Genomic DNA, 22,290 nt, shown 5'->3' with positions numbered 1-22,290 from the left:
GCAGTGTCTCCAGAGTTCTAGTACCACGTACTGCGTGGCAAGTTGCTTCTGAACCTCTGTTGTCTCACCAATAAAGTGGGGATGATAAATGTAGTACCATACAAGGTTGCTCTGATACTTCCTGAGATTATGCATGAGAGGGTCCAAAAGCTTCCCATAAGTGATTCTCCTAATTGAATGAATGACATATTGTAGATGACTTTGCTTATTTTTGATAGTTCTGATCATAAAGATAGGTTCACCTTCCAATAGATGGAATACTTTAATCATTGGGAAATAGATGAAAGAAAAGGAAAAATGCCTTCTAAAACAATAAGGTTTATAGTGAAGATTATTATGGAACCGAATGTATAAGAGGAAGAGAAAATAGTCCCTGTTCGCAGAAAAAAGTGCATAAATTGTGGGCAGAAAAATCCTGAATCAGCTTAGGATTCATTTACTCTGACTTTGAGGCCAAATTGTAGGTGGCCTTAATAATCAGCCCGCAATAAATATTCACAATCATGTTATATTTACTTGACTTTTACTGTGATGTCATTATGGCAGACATCTTCATTTCCTCTCCTTTATTTGATTTTCATCTTTTTTCAATGAGAGTGAATTACCCTCGGCTTATTTGGCATGAGGATGCAGAAAAGTGAAAGAGGAATCTGTCTGATTTGTGAGCCATAGACCTGGAGAAGCCAGAAAGCAGAATTCTCTCCCACGGGAAACGAGAGAAACTAGACTTAATCGGGAAGTTCATATTCCGTTCATTTATTCATCAAATGTTTATCAACAGCTGGATACTGTGCTAGGTGCTTCCAACCAAATCTCCTTTGGACAAGCCATTGAACTTCAGGAATTTTCAGGTTGCTCTCTCTTTTCTTCTGCCCCAAGATCAAAAGGTGAACATTTTTGTTCTTTGCCTGTGTGCTTATTGCTTATGTAGGAATGCATACAAAAAATAATAGTATTATTTTTTATTTTACTTTACACCTAGTTATCTTGCTGAATTCTTAACACATTCTTGAATATCTTAATTCATTGTCTACTTAGAAAATCCAAGGGAATCATATATTTTGCAGCTCTGTGATTTTTTCAAAAGACTTTTTTAAAATTACATTGGCCCGGACCTATGGAAATTCTTAAATAAAATAGTTCATTCTTGTTTTATGTTAAAAGGCATGTGTTAATTGTTTTCTCATTAGCTATAATGTTTATTGATTTCTTATCAAGTTAAGAATGTTCTTAGCCCAGTGTGGTGGCTCATGCTTATAATGCCAGCTACTTGGGAGGCAGAGATAGGAAGATTGAGGCCTGAGGCCAGCTTGGGCAAAAAGTGTGAGGAAATAACTAAAGCAAAAAAGACTGGAGGTGTGGCTCAAGTGGTAGAGTGCTTGAGGCCCTGAGTTCAAACCCTAGTACTGAAAAAAAAAAAAATCCTACCGATAGCTTACTAATTTTTAAAAATATCAAGGCTAATGGATATAATAAAATGCCTTAACATCTTTGGGTATTGTTTGGTTTTTTTTCTTTGTTAATCTTTTAATATAGATAATTCATTTCTTAGTACTGAACTGTGCTTACATTTATACTTAGGGTAACTCTCACTTGGTCTTGGGTTCAAATGAAATTTCATATTCGTTCTTTATTTTCTGCTTCTTGTACTTTTTCTTCCTCTTCTCCATTTCTGGTTTGCTGTATTCTGTTTTATTTTTCTCTGGATTCTGTTCCCTGTTTCTGTTTGGCTAATGTTTATATTGTTTCTTCCACAGGCGGATTAATTCTTTCTGAAAGTTAGTAACTCTCTCCAGAACAAGGAGAGACCTTTGGGGTTGCATTTACTTTCCCTTCTAGGTTTTATTACTATCCCACTTTGAGTTCTTGATTGTGGCTAATTTTTTAATTACTGTCTCTTCTGATTCTTAATAGTTGCTTCAAATTTGACAGTGACCCCAGCTCAGCTCTCCGCTAAATTAGTATCATCCTTTCTCTCTTTCTCTCTCCCATCCCCCTCCCTCCCTCCCCTTCTCTCTGCTTGTCTGTCTCTCTCCTCTCCTTCTCTCTCTGTCCCCTTCTCCCTTTTTTCTCTCTCCCCTTCTCTCTTTCTCTCTCTCCCTTTCTCCCCTTCTCTTTCTCTTCTCTGTCTCTTTCCTTCTCTCTGTTTTTTTCTCTCTCTTTCTCTATCTGTCCCTTTCCCCTTCTCTCTCTCTCTTCTCTGACTCTCTCCATCTCTCTTTGTCTTCTGCATGCTGAGCATTGCACCCCATCACTGAGCTGCAATCACAGTCTATCTTCTTTCTTGAACAAAGCATTGTCCTGATTCATTCTCCAATGTGCTACATGGTGTCTATAAATTAAGGGGGAGAACAATCTGGATGGTTTACCTCATGTGACAACACCTGGCTGTGTATCCATTACTCTTTTCTTTGTGCCATGACTCTGCAGTTGACCCTGGCTGGGCTGTAGGGACTGGAGTAGGGATGGGGTGAGGTCAAGGAAGGGAAGAGAATGGAGGCTGGGTCCTCGGACTTGCCTTTTCACAGCTTCCTTCTGTGCTCCGTGATGAGAAGACAGTGGGCTGATGGACCCTCAACAGCTGAGGAAGTGGGCAGAGTCACCCTCAGTGAGAATTTCACAGCTATTCCGTAAGTGCCCTTCCTCTTTCTTCAAGTTGCACTAGCAGCTCAGCACCCCCATCCTTTGGTAACCTCCACCTCCCTTTCCAGCACTCTCTTCTGCTCACATTCACTGTTGCCTCTGAACTTGGGGTGCTGGGTAAAAAACTCCCGTCTCTTCTCACACTCAGCATTTCTCACTTTGGCCTATTGAAGTTTTGGGGCTAAATTTGATTTGTCTGTGAATTTGATCCTCTCTGTTGAATCTCTTCCAGAAATTCCTCAAAATTTCTTATTGACTGATGGCATCTATCCCTGTTTTCTGGCTTTTTTTTTTACTTGTCATACCACCGATTGAAGCAAAACAACACATGCTGCCTCTTCACCCAAAAGCAGTGTTTTTACTCTGCTCCTTCTTGACGGTTCAATGGGTCATTAGCAAAGGGCCCACTAAGTGCTTTTAAAAGGGGGAGTGTTTTCTGGCTTTTAAAATGGGGTAATTCTTTTCTTTTTTTGGCAGTACTGGGACTTGAACTCATGACCTCATGCTTCTTAGGTTGGTGCTCTAACACTCAAACCACTCCAACAGTCCCAAGTGGGCTGATTCTTATTTTATATTGCCGTTTCCTGAGAACTTGGAGCAACACAAGAGTGTAACCCAGAGCTCAGTCCATTCTCATCGTGGACTTAAGAATCTCATTGCTTTCCACTGGCTGGGCGTAGCAACCTCTTGACCCAGTTTCTTTCGTAGTTTCTTCCCCTTTCATGAGCTTTAAATAATAGCAGCATTTATTAATAATTTGCTGTGCGCCATGCATCATATCACAGCTAATTTAATCATCCTTTCACTTATTACCACTTGTTTGCCAGGCAGACATCATTCTAGTTATGTTCTCCTGCTTAATAAGCCACCCAAACTAAGTAGATTAAAACACAGATCTCTTTTTTTTTTTTTTTTTTTTTTTTTTTTTGTGGCACTGGGGTTTGAACTCAGGGCCTCACGCTTGCTAGGCAGGTGCTCTAACACTTGAGCAATTCCACCTACCATGCAAATTTACTTTTGTCTGTTGTGGTTCTGTGGACTGACTGGACTCAGGTATGTGGTTTTTGCTTGGGGGGAGGACGGACGTCTCCTATAGTTGTAGTCAGGTATTGAGTGGGGTTGCCCTCAATCAAAGCCTGCATTGGACTTGTTGTCCTAGGTGACTCATGGCTGGCAGTTGACTAGAGTGCCTATGTGTGACATCACCATGTGCTACTCAAGCACAGTGGATGCGTACCTGGAGGGGATGTCTCTATGGCTGGCAGAGTGGCTCAAGTGGCTCAAGTGCCTGCCTAGCAAGTATGAGGCCCTGAGTTCAAATCCCAGTGCTGCCAAAAAAAAAAAAAGAATGAGCATTTTAAGAGTCTGGTGGAAAATTCTGGGCCATCTAAGCACTGTGTCCAGAAGTGACATAGCATACCATCTTCCTTAGTCAAAGCAGTCTGAGAGCCCACCCCGTCCAACAGGGTAGATTGGTAGACTTTCTCGCTCCATGGGGAAGAGGTTACATTGCAGATAGGCTTCTAGGGTGGGAATATTCTTATGGCTGTATTTTAAAAATACAAACTGCCAGTCATCATGCTGGAAATGTGACATAGTGGACACCAGTCCAGGCTTCCTCACACCTGTGGGGCAAGGGCAGGCAGACAAACAGGTGGTGGCGATCCAGATGATAGGTGACATGAGAGGGCTAGGTGTGGGGGCGTGATGAGAATGCTGTGGGGGTGTGGATGTTACCAAACCCAGAGTGGCAGGTGCTGGGGAGGGGGGTGAGTTGAGAAGGAAAACGTCTTAAGGGGGTGGCTTTGGAACTGAGTCTTGAAGAACAAGTGGGCATTAGTGTGGTACCCAAAGTGGACGCTGGTGTCCTGGGAGAGGAAGCATCCCATGCAAGCCGGGGTGGGCTGGCGGAGCTCGTGGCCCGTGGGGGGAGTTCTGAGGGCTTGAGGGTTGACAAGTCAGTGGGAGCTGCTGGCACGTGTGAGGGGAAGTACTGCCTTAGTGTCTGAAGCCTGAGTGTAGCCAGCCTGCCAGAGCCCTCAGCTGGGTCTGTGCCCACAGCGCATCGGTGGGAAGCTCAAGTGTCTCCTTAGGGTCCCAGGTGGGTGTGTGCAGGAGCCAGAGAGTGGGCGCATCAGCTTTGCTTTGGGGCTTTTCTTGGTCCCTCCTTCTCTGTCATTCATTTGTCCTACTGTTCTGTATTCTAGTCTAAACTTCCTGGGCTGTCACTCAAATGACCACACAGAAGAGGGTTATGCGCAGTGACCAAGGGTAAGGGCAGGTGATGGGGGAGATGGAGTTGGAGAATGTAGGGAAGGCTGGCCAGACATTCCACAGCCCACATCTTCTCTCATTCCAGGCTAGCAGGCAGTTCCTTTCTACCTCCGTTTTATGGGTGAGGGAATAAAATCTCTTGGCTGCTGAGGAGCAAGGACAGGGTTGTCACTGTCCTCTCTGAATGCTTCCAGACACCTGCCTTTTTCAGGACCCATGCCTGGATGATGTTCTTGTCCTAGGCAGGAGCTGACCACCTGTGTGAGATGAGTCAATTTATTAGGAAGAAAGGTTTATTTTGGCTCAGAGTTTTGGAGGTCTCAGTCCCTGGCTACCCCCTGCTTTTGGCCTTGGCAAGTTAGTACCTCATGGTGGGAGCATGGCGTAAGGAAGCTGCGTCTCTCATGGCAACCAGTAAGCTAAAAGAGAGAAGAGACTGCTATCCCATGTTCCCAGCTTTCTTCACTCGGCCCCACCTCCCAAGGGTCTCACGACTTCCAATAGCACCACAGGCTGGGGACCAAGCCCTTAACACATGGACCTTTGGGGACAAGTATCCAAACCACAGCCCCGCCTTCAGGCTTGAGTGTCAGTTTCTAGTTCAGAGAGCTGTGGGTGTCTCTGCTTCTTGTTTCTCAGCAGCCCATTCTGTTCCTCACGCAGTGAGCTTTGTTCTTGTACACCCCTGGGGTCGTGTTTGTCACCATGCATGCACATCTCTGTGGATATAAACATGCATGTGTGTGCATAGCAGGCAGAGTTGGGGCGGGGGGACAACCCAATCACAGCCCCAAAGTGCTTCATTCAAGAAAGGAGTGTGGGCAGAGTTTTGGAGACTGCCTCCATAACAGTATCACTGTACTTAACGCCAGTGAACCGTACACAAAAAATGGTTAAATAACTATTTTTTTGGTGGTACTGGGGTTTGTACCTCTTGAGCCACACCACTGGCCCTTTATACTGTGATTATTTTTGAGATGGGGTGTTGCAGTTTTTTTTTTTGTGGTACTACTTCAGTCTCCAATGTGCTGGGATTACAGATGTGTACCACCATGTCTGGCATTAAAGATGGTTCAGATGGTACATTTTGATATGTTCCTTACCACAATTTTAATAAACAAGAAAGATTGTAATTACTGCTTGGCACAGACTAAGGAAATTCATCTAGACTCTTGTATAACCTTGCCATGTAGGTTTGATGATGGCAGTGAAAAGAGGATTTCTAAGCTTTTTGTACCTTTGGAAGCTGCTTCCTTCACACCAAAACGCAAGAAGAGTGGCTTCCTGCCTTCTCTGTGTGGGCTCCTACCTTGGTGTGCTGATGCCATTGTGCACAGAACTGAAGGTGCTCCTCACCCCTAGCTCCAGTGCTGCATCTGGCCGACTGCTGCTGTGTCCTGTGCTACCTTGGGTGGTTTGGGGGACTGTCTGCTGTACTGGGACTTGAATGCCACATTAAGATGAAGGTTACTAGGCATAAATATTACCAGATGCCCTTAGTCACTACTGACAGGGAAATCGCTTGGGTCATTTAAAACAAATGAACACAGTCATGCTCTCTGAGTCTTTGTTCTCAGCTAGGCACTGATGACGCCAAGTCACCACTGAAGATGAGGAAAGGACCAGTTCTGTTATCTGTGTTTTGTCTTTGGCTCAGTTCAACAGGCAGAGTTCTCATCATAGCACTTCTCCAGACACATTCTCCCTTCTTTTTCCTTTTTCTTTTTTGGTACTGGGATCGAACTCAGGGCCTTGCACATACTAGACAAACGCTCTACCACTGAGCTATATCCCAGCCCACATACTCCCTTCTTGATTGCAAAGTCCTTCCTTGCTCAGTTGGCTTTCAACAGGGCTTTGAAAAAGCCATTTTATTTTTGTGGTCCCTTTACTAACACAAGATTTTATATACTATTTGTCAGAAGCAGATATTAGGAAACGAAGGCCAGGAGGGCAAAGCTAGCCAGCTGTCTATTTTTATGTAGTCCATGAGTTAATTTATTTGGTCTGTTTTGAATTTTCTTCTCTTACTTTTTATTTTGAAGTAATTATAGATTAACAAAAAGTTACAAAAAATGTCATTGGGTGTGGTGACACGCTCCTGTAATCCCAGCACTCAGGAAACTGAGGCAGGAGGATCACAAATTTAGGTCAGGCTGTTGTGCGATAGAGACTGTATGGTCTGCAAAGTTGAAAATATTTACTCTCTGGTTCTTAGTAAAAAATTTGGAGACCTCCCTGATAATGTCTTTTATTGTTTTTAAATCTTAAATTTTTAAAATTACTTTTTTGGGAGGGTGGGACTAGGACTTTGCACTTGCAAAGCAGGCACTCTACTGCTTGAGCTACACCTCCAGGTCATTTTGCTCCAGGCTTTTTTTGGAGATGGGGTCTCAAGAACTGTTTCCCTGGGTTAGCCTTGAACTGTGATCCTCCCAATCTCAGCCTCCCCAATAGGTAGGATTACAGGCATGAACTATCAGAGCCCAGCAAAATTATTTACCTTTTTTAACTTATTTATTTATGTTGGTGGTATTTGGCTTTGAACTCAGGGCTTTGCACTTGCTAGGCAGGCACTCTACAGCTTGAGCCACACCTCCAGTGCAAGTATTTGCTTTTAATTTTTGGTACTGGCTTCTTAACTCTGTGCCTCATGCTTTCTAGGCAGGTGCTTTGCCCCTTGAGCCAAGCCTCCAGCTCTTTTTGGTTTATTTATTTTTTAGATAAGATTTTGTGGTTTTGCTCAGACTGACCTGGGCTGTGATCCTTCTACTTACACCTTCACATAGCTTGGATGACAAGCGTTTACCACCACACCTAGATTTTGTTGCTGTTGTTGAGATGGAGTCTCACTAAATTTTTGCCCAGGCTGGTCTTGAACTGGGATCCTCCTGATCTTTGTCTCCCAAGTAGCTGGGATTATAGGTATCAGCCAGTAAACCTTGCACATCTTTTATTTATTTATTTATTTATTTATTTATTTATTTATTTAGGTGATATTGGGGTTTGAATTTAGGTCCCCACACTTGCTAGGCACAGGCTGGCTTCTAACTGCGATCCTTCTGATCTCTGCTTCCTGAGTAGCTACGGTTACAGGTGTGAGCCACTGGCGCCTGGCTGCTCAGGTTTACTTCTAAGTGCAGACACTATGGGGGGTCTTGTTTTATTTTTCTGGAGTCCCTGGGAGATTGACAATGGCCAAATACAACTGTTTGTTAATGTTTTCTGATACTTAATGTTGGATTTTCTTTGAAGTTGGCAGGCTCTTAAAATCTCTTGAGAGGGGATGTGGCTTGGTTTATTTCTTTGATACTGATGGATCAGGAATTTCATTGTTTCTAGAAGTACATATGAAGTATTGATTGATCATAATTGGGCCCTGCTCTGTTTGATGAGAATGTGAAGGTCGTAGTAGTTGGGGTTTATTGTTTGGTGTGTGCCTGTTTAATGAAATCTTTAGTGACACGGGGGCAGATGGTGCTGAGTGTGGAAGCTGGGTTCCTTATGCCTTTGCCTGCTGATGAGTGACTTTGGGTTCGGCTTCCAACCTCACCTGTCCCTAACCTATTCTTTTAGTAGTAGGAAGGGATAATAAAATCCCCTCCCCATGACAAAGTCATTTTAAGGGATGAACGAGACCCAGTGTGTGAAGTGGCTTGCTTGCACAGAGCCTGTCCGAGTATGAGTTTTGAACACTTGCTTTATCTTCCCTGCCCTTGACTTATAGCTATGTGTGTAGAGTGCTGTGAACAGAATGAATTTTTTTCTCTAAATCCTGTAATCTTTCTTACCCCTAAATGTTGTCTTTCTGTTTTGGGGTTAAGTCATGTTTTGTTTTTGAGTCAATGCAGAGCCTTCGCTCCTGGGTGTTTAGCTGGTCACTTTTGGCTGTCTGCCAAGGGTGGGTTCACATGTCCCAAGGAGATTGTTTTGACCAGTTGTCAGACCAGGGTGTGATGACTGTCTGCTGGCTGTTTGTACATCTGGCATCCTTAAATGGACTGTGGTGAAGATTCACCATGTGAGTTCCTGGCACAAAGGCTGCTGGGAAAATGGCCTAAATCGGGTGTCACTGACAGATTATTGAAGGGAAGTGACCTCTAGGAGTCAGCGCTCAGTGGAGAGAGAATGTCAAATGTTTTGTGACCTTGGTTTAAGCCTTTGCTAAACACAGGTGATTTAGCAGGACTTGCCTTCTTGTCCTAAGGATGGAGTCCATGGACAGTACTCAGGGCTGTTGAACTTAGGTTTACGCGATTTTGCTAGAACTACAGCAGTTTCTGATCCTCTATCATTTACCTGTGATTGAAACACAATTTCCCTTTGGTATGGCCACACTTTTTTCTACCTGGGGACCAGTCATGAGAGTTCCCCAGGCCACCCAGCCTTAACATCTGTCCTTGCCTCTCCTGGCATCTCCCACCCAGCTCAGGTACCACTGGTGAGCCTGCATGATTACAGCGACTCCCTAACTGTTCTCTATATTGCCCCTCCTTATGTGTTCTGTTCTGTGTGCCTTTTCTGCAGTGTTTCTGTAGAACTTAACACAGGATTGCTACTTTGCTGCCTGAAAACTTAGCATTGCCTCAGAGGCTCCTCTACCACTTTGGCCTGGTGTTTTAGACCCCTGAGCCTGGAGCAGATCTGCTTTCCCAACTGTATTTCCTGCCACTTCCCCTAGGTTGCTCCTGTCCCTTCACAGTGACCAGTCCCCAGCTGTGCCGCTGTGCTTCTCCATGTGGCAGTTTTGCTGATGCCGAACTCTGTGCCAGGAACGCCTTTCTCTTCCAGTGAACTGCACTTCCCTGTTTATAGGGGGCCTTTGCTGACATTCTCAGTGACCTCTGCAGAGGCAGCCTCACTCCTGGACGGGGTGGCCTGCCATCTCCCAGCCTGTGCTGGTAAGTGAGGGACTTTCTTAAGAGCCTTGGAACCAGCAGCAGAGCAGGAATTTAAAGCAGGCCTCCTGCCATCCTTTGTAAACAGTGCAGGTCGCCTGTCCAGAAGCCTCCTGGAAGGGCAGGCTCACCCTGGCTCCACTCTACTGCAGGAGGCTCCTCTGTGCCTGTGTTGATCACTGTACATTGCACTGCACTGCCCCAGGCTGCACTGCACCACCCCAGGCTGTGCCCTGTGCTCTGTTCTTCCAGTCAGTTTCTTCTCAGCTTGCCTTCTGCATCTAGAACAGCCCCTGGCTGAGTGAGAGCTCAGTGTTTGGGTGAACAGCAGGCATGAATAGATTTTGCTTTCCACAGCCTCTAATTTGTGGCTTGGGGGAGTATAACACCCTGGTAATTAGGCCACTTAAAACTCCCATGTGTTGGAAAACACCTATATAGTCTGGCCTACAGAGTAAATAGGGAGTGATAATTATTATTTTGTTCCACTCCCTCTGCTAGCTCAAAGAGACATAATCAAGTATTTCGTTACTCCAAGAAAGGTGCTTAAAACACGTTTAATGATATATATTTTAGGAATGTTAACTTTTGGCTAAATTTTGTTCAATAACAGCTTTGCAGAAACTCAGCTTCTGTGATCAGTCAGCACCTTCTTTCCCAACAGCCTCAGTAACAAAATAGTCAGATTCCTATTTGGGCAGCTGTCGTTTCCCTCCATCCTGTGCGGAGGACTGAGGACATCTTTAGATCCCTTGCTGGCACTGACCTCTCGTGCACTGGCCTCAAGACAAGGCTCCAGGCCACGCTGCGTGAGTGAGGACCTGATAGATGAGGCTCCAGGCGTGGGTGAGGACCTCATAGCCACATGCAGGCGCTGTCTCTTTCTATCTTCATTTTATACCTTGGACTTCAGAGACAAACAAGGTTGTAAGATTTTTTTTCCTCACTCGTTCCGTGACTTTCTTCCTTCCTCTTTGTTTCTCTGCCATCTGGTTGTTGTCAGAAGTAAGGATTCAGAGTCCTGGCCCTCACTGCAGAGCTCATTTCTATGGCTGAGCTCAGAATGCCTGTGTAAGAGGAGAAGACTGTGACTAGGACAGCCACATGTCACTCCACAACAGGGGCACATTTTGAGAAATTCGTGTTTAGGTGATGTCATCGTGTGAGCATCATAGCATGTTCTTACACAAAGCCCACTACATACTAGGCTCCATGGTGTAGTGTGTTGGTCCTTAGCTATAAACCTGTGCAGCATGTTACTGTATGGAATACGTAGGCAGTTATAACACAATGGGGTTTATCTAAACACAGAAAGGTGAAAATATGGTCCAAAAGATACATGGCTCCATGACTGGCGCTGGCAGGACTGGAGCTTGCTCTGGGTGAGTTAGTGGGTGAGTGAACATGAAGGCCTCAGACATCACTGTGCATTACTGTAGACTATAAACTCGTGCACTCACCTATGCTAAATTTATTTAAACACTCTTTAATAATAAATCAACCTTAGCTTACTGTAACTTTTTTTTTGATGGTACTGGGGTTTGAATTTAGGTCCTCTACCACTTGAGCCAGTCCCTAGTCCTTTTGCTTTTAGTTTTTAAATTTTTTTCAGCTAGAGTCTCACACTTTTTGGCTGGGCTGTTCTTGGATTGCAGTCCTACCTCTGCCTCCTGAGTAACTGGGATTATAGGCATATACCACCACTCCTGGCCTTACTATAACGGTTTTATTTTACAAACAAACAAAAAAAACCCTTTTTGACTTTTTAAATGTAACACTTAATTTAAAACACAAAGCCATTGTAGGTAGTAGAAATTTTTCAGCTCCATATAATCTTATAATCTCCTCTGTTGTAAATGCATTGGATTATTGACTAAAATATCATGCATGATTAGATTAAGTTTAAGGCTTCTTCCCTTTTTTTCTCTTCTTTTTTTTGACAGGGTCTTGCTTTGTAGTCTGACCTGACCAGCCTGACCTTCAACTCATGAACCTCTTAAGAGCAGGGATTATGGAAGTATACTGCTAAAACCTTTTTCTTTTATATCCATCCTTCTTGCCCTTTCCTGCTTTCCTTACCTGTCTTTGTCTGGCTAGTTGGTTGTGAAACTCTTTCGAGTGGTTTTGGTTTAGACTGACCCCTACTTTTTCTTTTATTCCTTAGTGTTTTGAGCAAGATCAGTCTCTCATTTGAGTGCATTTTTTTTTCCCAGTGACTTTCAGTCTGAGTCACATCAGTAGGAATATGGAAGTTAGGCCTGGAGCCACCAGGTACTGGCCAGGTGACTCTCAAGCCCTTCTGTGATTGAGTGCAGAAATGAATGAATGCTTTGCAGGTTTTCAGTGGTAGGATCCCGAGAGCAGTGTGGAGGTGGGCACCCAGGAGAATAGGTTTTCGGTTAGCTTCATGTTCTGCCTGAATCTGTTCCTTTTGAGGATTTCTTTTTTTCTTTTTTCTTTTTTTTGGTGGTTCTGGGGTTTGAACTTAGGACCCTATGGTTGCTAAGCAGGCACTCTACTATCTGAGCCAAGCCCACAGTCCTTTTGCTTTAGTTATTTTTTTGAATAAGGTCTCATGTTTATGCCTGGCCAATTTGGACCTTGATCCTCCTATTTATGCTTCCTGCATAGCTGGGATCACAGACACATGTCACCATGTTCAGCTGTTGGTTAAGATGAGGTCTTAGGACTTTTTTCTTTTTGCCTGGGCTGGCCTTGAACTGCTATCCCCCTGATCTCTGCCTCCTGATTGAGGAGGTTTACTCTGGCTTAGAGAGCTGTCCTTTGGCATTTCAAGTCCTCCACATGGCATGCACGTACTTTCCAGGTGGCCTGGAAGTCTGCCGCACCTTTGACTTCTGTAACATGTGCTGTGGGAAAGCTGTGTCTTGAGCCCCGAGGAATTCCACAGAAAACATCTCCTCTAGCTCCTTCGTGGTAAGATGCAGAGCTGAAGCAAAGCAGCATTGCTGAACGCCACAGAGCCAGTGCTGAGAGAATCCCGTCTCCCCGTACAAGCAGAGAAAAATGAAGTGAACCGTCTTTAGGGAGGTGTGACCTAGTTGGATACAGTCACACATTTCCTTCTGGTAAGCATGTTCTCGGGTTAGTTTGAGGTTTGGGTTGTGGATTTAAGGACATCCCACTGCCAAAGGCATAGGGGTGGCGTCATGAAGCTTTGAGTGTGAGGATGCTCGTTGGTGCGCAGTGCGGATTTGAGTGTCCCACTGAGGCCGAGATGTATTTGTCTCTTTTTCTAAGTCAGAGAAGCAGTTCTGTAAGCTGCAGTGTCTAACTTTCTTTTTTGCAACTGTAAAAGTTATGGGCTGTCTCCCAAGGAAGGTTCAAATGCATTCGAATTTGTGTGTGCACATGCAGAATTTGACACAGAAATTTTGGCCCTAAGGTGCTTATGGATTCCAGAGAGACTCTGTGTTGTAGAGGAAAGAGTTTTTGGTCATGTGTGAGGCAAGGACACTTTTAGTCTTGCTAAAGGCACAGGGAAGCATGAGCCAGAAGAGTGGCTTATGTGACTGACTGACGCTTGCCATCAAAGGTAGTGGAGTCCTGCTCTGTTCTCTTCCTCACCTGAGTAGCATTTGTCCTTGAGAGGGTTTGGCTTGGGGTGATGATTAATCAACAAATGTTTGGCCACCTAGAACATATGTAGCTCAGTATGTTGTGATGTTTCTTCTAGAACCTTGTTCTGAAAAATCCAGAATGTTCATTCCTAACTTTCCTGAAGCATCTGATTTGTTTCAGACACATTGAGAGTGTTCTATGTGTGCTTCTTGTCAGATGATAGGTCACAGACATGTAAACTAGGACAGGCCTAAAAAAGAACAGATGATACGGTTAAGAGGTGTTGGGTGAAGGGCAGGGAAAGAGCTAACTAACATTTAATTAAGAGGTTACATGAGAAAAAAAAAAAAAGAGGTTACATGAGGCACCTTCTTTCATTCAAGGTAGAAGAAGGAGTGCCTGGATTGTGGGGTAGCAAAGCTCTACACAAGAGACCCAAGAGTGGGGTCACTGGAGTGACCTCCTCTGTGTCACTTTTAAGCCTTTCCCTGTTATGTAACACAGAGAACTTGGGTGATCTGTGAGGGGTTCTGCCCACTGCCTGTGACTGGGGCATTGGGGTGCAGAAATGTCAGTGGAGGAATGAATGCTTCATGGGTTTTCAGTTGGCAGGACCCTGGGAGCCATGTGAAGGTGGGCAGGAGGAGAGCCAGCTTTTTAGATAGTTCATGCTTTGCCTGATCTGTGCCTTTGGGGGGGTTTAATCTGTCTTGGAAACTATCCCTTGACCTTTTGGTCCTCCAGGTGGCCTGCACAGTCCTTGTGTTGTGGGTCTTAGTTATCATTTGGTTGGGGATGAGCCTTTGGAGACACCCTCTCCCATTAGTGGTGGTGACTCCTCAGTCTGGAATGCCTAGGCCTAGCCTTGTTTTGGTGTTTGGCAAATGTATTTATTCTTCTTAAGTTGTCGTCCTGTTATAACATGTTGCATTGTGTCATTGTTAGAGGTTTTGGTGTCTATACCCTAACTAGACTGAGTTGTTTATGCACAGATGCCCTCAATCCTGTCTTGTCTGGTAGCCCTGTAGTGGCACTTTGGATGACATCTAATAGGTGCTCAGTGTGTGTTTGAAATAGTAGATCCCCCTCATTCCTCAGAAGGAATGCACAACAGTCATGCTAAAATTCAGCTGGGAGTTAGAAAAATCTTTGTTCCTCAAAATCATAAGAATGTTTAGAGAAGTGCTAGTCTGGAGTTTCTTAGAAAAAAGCTAGTAAGAGACACTTGAAACATTGCCAAGGAATGTGGACAGGGGCTCATTCATTTTGACTTCCTATGTGATCTTGTTAGGAGGTGTTCTTTTGCATCTGGCCAATGAGTGGTTTTTACTTGAAGGGCAGGTTTTCTCATAGAAAAGCTAGGACAAAATGTTCAGTTTCTAAACAACTTTACCAGCCTTGGGATAAAACTTTGAAACAGGTGATCTCTGAACTCACATCAAAAGAAAAGTCTTTGCCTTATAAGAAGTGGTCAGAATCCAAAGTAGTAAATTGTAGGCCTTTCCAGTGGAGATACTAGCCTGGAAACCACAGACTGTCATGGCTTACATACATGTGCAAGCAACCTCGGGGGTTTTGGAGAATATTTGACATGGGGTTTCTGGGGCAGTGGTGGGGAGAACTGAACTACTTATTCTTCTTCTTGTTTTTTTTTTTTTTTTGGAGGGATTGGTATTTGACCAAGAACTGAACTTTTAATGAACAAGTATGGTCCCAGAACTTGGGACATAATAGTTAAGACACTTGCTGGGGGGAGAAGGAGATGTGGAAGAAAAAAGTAATCTCTGAATCTTAAAATTCTGTACTGCTTGTATCCCTGTTTCCTATCTAAATTTTAGGAAATTATATAGTCATTTTTATAATTACATGTACATACTAGTCAGCTCTACTGTGGTAATAAACAACTCCCCACATCTCAAGGTTGCAACAGGCATTAATTTCCAGGTCAGGTTGTGTCAGTGCCGTGAGTCAGCTGTGCTGTCTCTTTCCCAGTCTCCCCATTCTGAAGGCACAGCCGAGACAGGGACGTGGTAGTTTCAAGGCAGAGAAGAGGGAACGAGAGACCTGCTGGAAGCTTGGAGACTTGATGGCTGTGGCTGGTAAAGTTCTCTGCTCTGGTGCATGTCCCATTCATACGCCATTGGCCAGAGTAAGTCACGTGGCCACGGCCAGAGGCAGTGTGGGATGTGTCTTCTTGTGGGAAGACTGTGTGGTCCCCTGTGGGGAGACTGTGTGGTCCCCTGTGGGGAGACTGTGTGATCCCCTGTGGGGAGGCTTAATCACTGCAAACATTAATTCATTGTACCATGTTGTCTGCGCCCTCTCCTTTTTTCCATTGAATATTCTTTAGTAAATACATCAGTTCAGATTTACCATTTTGAACTGCTCTAAAGACACTTTCTATTATGCATAGTAAAATTTTAGATTACTTTGACCTGTTGCCCTGAAGCAGAGTGTATTCAGGTATTCCTGTACGCATCATTGCATCACTTAGAATCTCCAGAGTGTTTTTGAATAATGGTAAATAGCAGATATCAGAATCTGGTTTCTGAATTAATACATATGCCTCCCGTGTTTCACATCACTTGTGTTATTATTGAGATGATAATTCACATACCATGAAATTCACCATTTTAAAGTCTACACTTGAGTGATATGTAATACATTCACAGTGTTGTGTGGCCATCTTTGCTATCTAACTCCAGAGTATTTTTGTCACTTACCTTGTGTAAATGACACCTTCAGTAAGCCATCACTCCCTACTCCATCCCCCTTTCAGCCTCTGGCAATCAAAAGTCTGCTTTTGGTCTTTTAAGGATTTACCTGATTTGACATTTCATGTAAATGGAATCTACCACTCAGGGCCTTTTGCATGTGTCCTCTTTCACTTGGAATAATGTTTTCAAAATTCATTGCTGATGTTTTCTGATACTCTTTAACATATTTATGGACTTTCCTTTTATAGGTTCTTAATTTTACTTAGAGATTTTAATGGAACGACTGACATTTACCAATGAATGACACCAACAAACATTTTGGTGTTGTGAACATGGTTATCTTCAACAATGCTTATATAATGCAAAGAGTTCGTGTAATAATTGCATGAATAAATTTCCTCATGTCAAATCATTCTTGCCTTTCTGAAATACATTTGACTCGATTCTTATATGTTCTTCCTTTTAAGGAAATCATTTTAATATAGCTGTTACTTTATCAATCATGTGTACATTTATTTATAATTTCCTTTTTTATCGTACTTAATATCAAATATTAAGTAACCTTCATTCAGTGATTTGAAAGGTTTCTCCGTTTTTAAAAATATGGGTCTTAGGGATGAAGGTGTGGCTCAAGTGGTAGAGCACCTGCCTAGCAAGCCTGAGGGCCTGAGTTCAAACCCTAGAACTGCCAAAATAAATAAGTAAATAAACTCTGAGTCTTAGAATATTTGAATAATTCAAAGTGTAACTTAATCCTTGGGGGTTCAATAGGGCTGAACTGTAAAGCCAGTAGGGCCTATTTTACCTTTCAGTGGAGGTTCTCCAAACAACTTGGAGACTTTCTGAATGAAAGTCTCTTCAGTGTTCTGCCTCTACTGATTTTCACTTTGGCCACACATTTTTTCCTGGAAAGCCACCTAGCTCATGGATTTCCAGATTTATTGGTGTAGTTACGCATAGCATACCCTTATAATTTATAATTGTATGGAGACATAAAACTTAAGTAGTTATTTCTCTTTTCTTTGTTTTCTTCTTTGTATATTGACCTTGTATACGGACCAGGCTTCCTAGGTTGTACTTTATCAGATTCATCTTTTGGAAGAATTAAGTTTTGGTTTTGTTAATAGCTTTTGCTCTTTTCTGTAACCAATATATTCTTTATTCTTTATTTTATTTTTTTTTTTGTTCTCTACTTTTGACCCCCTTTTTTTTTTTTTTTGGTTGAACTGGGGTTTGAACGCAGGGCTTTGTGCTTGCAAAGCCACTTGAGCCACACCTCTAGTCCATTTTGCTCTGGTTATTTTGGAGATGGGTCTTGAGAACTAGTTGCCTAGGTCGGGCTCAAACTGCAGTTCTCCCAACCTTAGCTTCCCAAGTAACTAGGAGTACAGTCATGAGCCACCAGCGCTCCGCTTCACTTTTGACTTCTTAAAAAATGAGAGCACAAAGTAGATGTGGCCTACAGTGTTCCATCTTTATGAGATAAAGCCTTTTCATGTATATTCTTATCTGCTCGTGAGGATACTGCTTGTTTCTTTTTGGGTCTGAATGATGAGATAATGCAGACCTAGGGTTTTTTGTTTTGTTTTGAGTTTATTGTGTCTGATGAGGTAATAGCTCAGGCCTATTATTGGCTTCCCATCAGAGCAAGTGAATTACTGATTGCTTCTGTCTCTACTTGATGTTGTTAGAATTGTTGTCTTGGATCCTTACATTGTTACCACTTGAGTGGTCTGCCAGCAGAGAAAGGAAGCAGAAGGAAGACAGTCAGGTCCTAGGCATTCTGTTCAGGGAAACTTGGTTCAGCCTCTCTCTGTGTCTGATCCCCTGTAGCCTGACTTCTTGTTTAGTGGCTCTTCCCACTGTAGCTCCCTCACCCCTGGCATTTGTAGCCCTGTCTGGTTTGTGTTTGATGGATGTGCCCAGGGCAGCTGACCCAGGTGCCTTCTTGTTCCTCCCACCTTTGTCTTCTACTGCTACCCCTTATGGTGAAATGAAGCCCTGCGGGCAGGGTGCCCCCTGCTGGTGATCCTCACTTGGGGTATCTGCCTGTGCTTGGCATCCCATTGTTCACAGCAGCCAGAAACCCTGGTGGTCCTTGTTGGTCCCATGGTCAGGCTATCCATATCCCCTTCCTCCCTGACCATTGCACTTTCAAATTAGGGTGTAGACAAGGGAGTTCTAGACATTTTCTACTTCTTAGGTTGCCTTGATAACCCTAGGTAATCCCAGGGACTTGGGGTTAAAGTTGCCTCTTAGTTCTTTTTCAATTGTGTCCTGATTTTATCCAGTAGAAAATCTTAGATAGCCTGGCACTTGGATGGCATCCTTTCCTAGTTTCAGTATTGATGACACCTGTCACTGTTTCTCTACCGTTCTTTCAATTGTTAAGTTAGTGTATAGAGAGTGGGAAGAGGAGAGAGCGGCAAGGGCTGGTGACCAACTCACTGAGTTTATCCAGAACTCTGTATTTATAATTTTTAAATGACTGTGTAGCACTCTTAGTAATACAGACACGATCATTTCCTGGTCATTGAGCCTTTGGGGTTTTTCCAGGTTTTATTGTGCTCTTTGTTCTGCTGTGAACACCTTTGGAGAGAATATTTTTGAGATTTCCCCTTTGGGTTCAGTCTCCAAGGTTGATTTAATTTTAACTTTGCTGCAAAATGAAGAACCAGGAGTATCCTGTTCGTTTGTGTTGGGCACATTCATCCTTCAGGTGTCTGCTGTGTACCTGATAAGAGAGAGTTAAGGCAAGCCAGACAGGTGCAGTCTATGCATTGAGAGCTGTCATTCTTCCCTGAACTGTGAGGTCGCCTTGAGAGACTGTCAAGCTCTTCGGAAACGAAGTCGTCATGTTGCCCAGCTTCCTCTAAGAGTATCAAAAAGAGAGATTTGATTATGTTAGCCAGACTTGTGTTTATTACATACATACTGGCTCCTAATATATACCACTCTGGTTTTTTTTTTTGTTTTTGTTTTTACTTTTTTATGATAAGAACTGGTGAAGCAATATATTAGTATTAAGTACAGTTTATAAATTACATTAAGGTTCACTCTTTTCATAAACCATATATTTAATGCAATGTAGAATTTTGGCAGTGATTTATGTTAATACTCCATCTTGTGACTGGCAAGCCACAATGGTGAATCTTAAAACTGAAATTCTTTGGACCAGAGGGGTTTCTAAGGCAGCCCAGCTCCGTGCTGTCTTCTTTGGCTTAAAGAAAAGGAGCAGGACAAGGAATGCTCTTAAAACTGAAACCGACAGGTGAGAATCGACATTTTGCCAGGATTGAGTATTTCATTTTTAATCTGCTAAATAGTCTCTTTTCACAAGGGCAATTCTGGATCTCCATTGCTGCAGTAAAATCATTACGATAATGTAGCACCACCAACTATGTCTCTAATGTAATTGTTATTTTCAGCAGCATTTTAGGGTCTCCTGTGAAGCCAGTCCCATTGTTTATAAGGGGTGCAAGAATACTTAATAGACAGGTCAGCCTCATTTTTTAAAAAAAGTGTACAGTTAGTGGTGTAGCACCTTTCCATATTCCATTTGCTTCCATAGATACACTCTTCAAATTACTTCCATGCACTAACTCAGTGCCATTATACCCTTTGTGTAGATGAGGAGACTGAGGCACAGAGAGATGAAAGCACTGCTTAAGTCACACTGCTAATAACCAGATTTAAAACTGGCAGTGTAGCTCAGGTTAGTCTCAGTTATGTCATTTCACAGACTTCACTGAGTACTGCATATTGGCAAGGGATTGAGTTGAGTCATTTCTCAGACTTTCATTCATCAAATGCTTCTGAGTATCTGCCATGTGCCAGAGGGAGCATGGTCTCTGCTTTTGTGGAATTTACAGATGAGTGGAGAACCAGTCAGTTAATATATAATAATTTTCAAGTAGTGGTAAAGAAAGCCAGAGAAGAGGCTAGAGAGTGATAAAGAGGTGCAAGGGTGATCTTAGATTTTACAGGCTGAGAAGCCTTTTTGAGTAGTTGTCATTTGAATAGAACCTGTTTGAAGAGAGGAGCTGTTCATGTGTGGATCTGAGGGAGAGGAGTGTTCTAGATTCTTTGAGCAGCAAGCACAAAGGCCCTGAGGTCTCAATGAACCAGTCCAGGTGAGGGCCACACCGAGGGCTAGTGTAGGACGAGCCGGAGGGAGAGCACCGGTGGTGAGGTGGGAGAGCCGGTCAGCTCTGTGGTCTGTGGGAGGGAGTTTGGACTTTCTTCTGAATGTCAAAGGGATGTCTTTAAGAATTTTGACATGTTTTGAATTGCTTTTTCAAAAGAGCACTACAGCTATGGTATGGAGAGCTGACGATAAGGTAGCCAAGCGAAAGCAGGAGGCCTATGTGTGCAGCCAAGGGATCTCCTCACTTCAATTCTGTGTTCTGTAAGTCCCATTGGTCACAAAGGTGCTGCCTACCTGGTACTCGCTCTCAGGCCCAGGTCTCCTGGAGCAACAAACCCCACTGCTGTGCCTCTGCTGAGTAGAGAAACCTGGGATGTTCAGTTCACCTGCCCTCTGTCCTTTCTCCTAAATTTTCATGTTTTCCCTCTGCATTTATTTCCCATGTCTTGAGGAGAGTCATTTTGGGGAAAAACTTGATGTAAGACCCTAGGAAAGGTGTTGGCTTTCTCTCACTGGCTCTACAAACAGAAGCTTCATGTTCACCCAGAAAGATTGATGGCCAGTAGGGAGTCGACTTGGTAAGAAACCTGACCTAGGAACCTGAAACCTGATTTCAGCCTTTGGCCCAGAGAACACTAGTGCCTATACATATCTGCACCTTATGCAATCTCTTCAAGTCTGCTTCCTCATGGGTAGAGGCCATATCTGGCCTGGTGGTTTCACAAGGCTGTCATGGGATGCTGTGAAGTAAGAACAGGAAGTGCTGTGTGCAGATGTGCCCTGGCCGTGACAGGTGGCAGCATCAGTGCCAAGGAGATCACAGACACGTGGTTCTAAAATGCTCGTTATATTTCAGGGAACACCCTGAATAGGGGGCACAGGTGTTTTCCCTGGCTGTGTAGTCCTAGGAGTAAAGGATTTGGAGTATGTGACAAGATCTGATTCACTGACTTTTCCCTCCCACACTGGCCAAGACATTCTGACCTTTATGTGGGCTGTTCCTGGAAGGTTACTGACTGAGGTCCCCAGGGCAAAGCTTAGGAGAGTTGGCTTAGAGTCACTGTAAACCTAGGAAGAGATGGCAGATAATTACACATACATACACCCATGTGCACACAAGGCGTGCACACATGAACACAAATGAACTAGGCACAGTTATGGTTGCTGGGGAGCAGTGTTTGTGGATAAGTGAGAAGTGTAGAATAAAATGATTAAAACTGTGAAAATTGCTTCAGCGCAGGTGCCTTCCAAGTGTGGAGAAAGGCATGACTAATTCTGCTGGGGAGTGGGTCAGGCAAGACTGAAGAGGAGAGAGCATCTCTGACAGACTTCTCTAAAATATTTGGAGATTTCTACATAAAAGGGACGGGGCTTTTCAAGTGAATATGAGGGCTGTGACAGCATGGTAGGTTCTGGAACTGGGGAAAAGGGGGTAGTGAGAAACGAGGCTGCTGAGACCAGTCCAGGGCACTGAGCTGATACTGACATACCTGACCAACATTTGAATTCCTCCTTTTGTGTAGAGACTAGCCACTGGCAGAGCTATTCTGAGGCTCACTGCCCTAACTGAGGCCTAGCATGGTGTCTTGTCTGAGGTCAGTGTTTAAGTATTTATTGAAACGACAAAGACATCTAGAGAAGATGGTGTCCCCTGCCAGATCCCCAGATACTGGTGTGACACTGCATGTCACGTGCCATCAGCACTCTGACAAGGGCGGCAGGTCAGTAGCTGCTCCTGCAGTGAGTAGTAACAAGGCCCCCCTTCCTGTCCACACAACAAGCAGCTGCCGAGGGCTTCATGTCCCAGCTGACAAGCTTGTGGCCCTGCTCTGTAGTCAGAAGCAGGGCTGAGGGGAGTGAAGTTGGAGGCCTGTTCCCATGACTACCTTCTGGGAGGGTGGTGCCCTTTCAAAAATTATAGAGCCCTTTTTGAAATTAGATAAGTATGTGATTAAATGATCTGTGCTCAGTGAGATGGGAGGCAAAGGAAGGTGCCATTTCTATGTACTTTCTCTCACCCACCAAGTTG

General features: G+C 43.8%; 1 protein-coding gene and 1 non-coding gene across 4 annotated transcripts in view; one reads left to right on the top strand and one right to left on the bottom strand.

Moving 5' to 3' along the window:
- Snx30 (sorting nexin family member 30) overlaps positions 1-22,290 on the top strand; it is a 98,347-nt gene that overhangs the window by 18,644 nt on the left and 57,413 nt on the right. Inside the window, exon 1 of one of the 3 annotated variants that reach the window (XM_074051245.1) lies at positions 13,057-15,546. The exons of the other annotated variants lie outside the window; for them this stretch is intronic. Coding sequence (XP_073907346.1) covers positions 15,484-15,546 — 63 coding nt within the window. The 5' untranslated portion in view covers positions 13,057-15,483. Of the gene's footprint in view, positions 1-13,056; positions 15,547-22,290 lie in introns of those variants that run through there. 3 annotated transcript variants of the gene reach the window in all.
- LOC141415988 (small nucleolar RNA SNORA21) lies at positions 2,938-3,070 on the bottom strand. The gene has a single exon (XR_012440926.1). It is a non-coding gene; the product is annotated as a small nucleolar RNA SNORA21 (small nucleolar RNA).

This window comes from Castor canadensis, chromosome 13 (genome assembly GCF_047511655.1).
Source record: "Castor canadensis chromosome 13, mCasCan1.hap1v2, whole genome shotgun sequence".
Lineage (NCBI taxonomy): Eukaryota > Metazoa > Chordata > Mammalia > Rodentia > Castoridae > Castor > Castor canadensis.
Note: the sequence above shows the minus strand (reverse complement) of the source record. Positions and strands in the feature narration are given on the sequence as shown.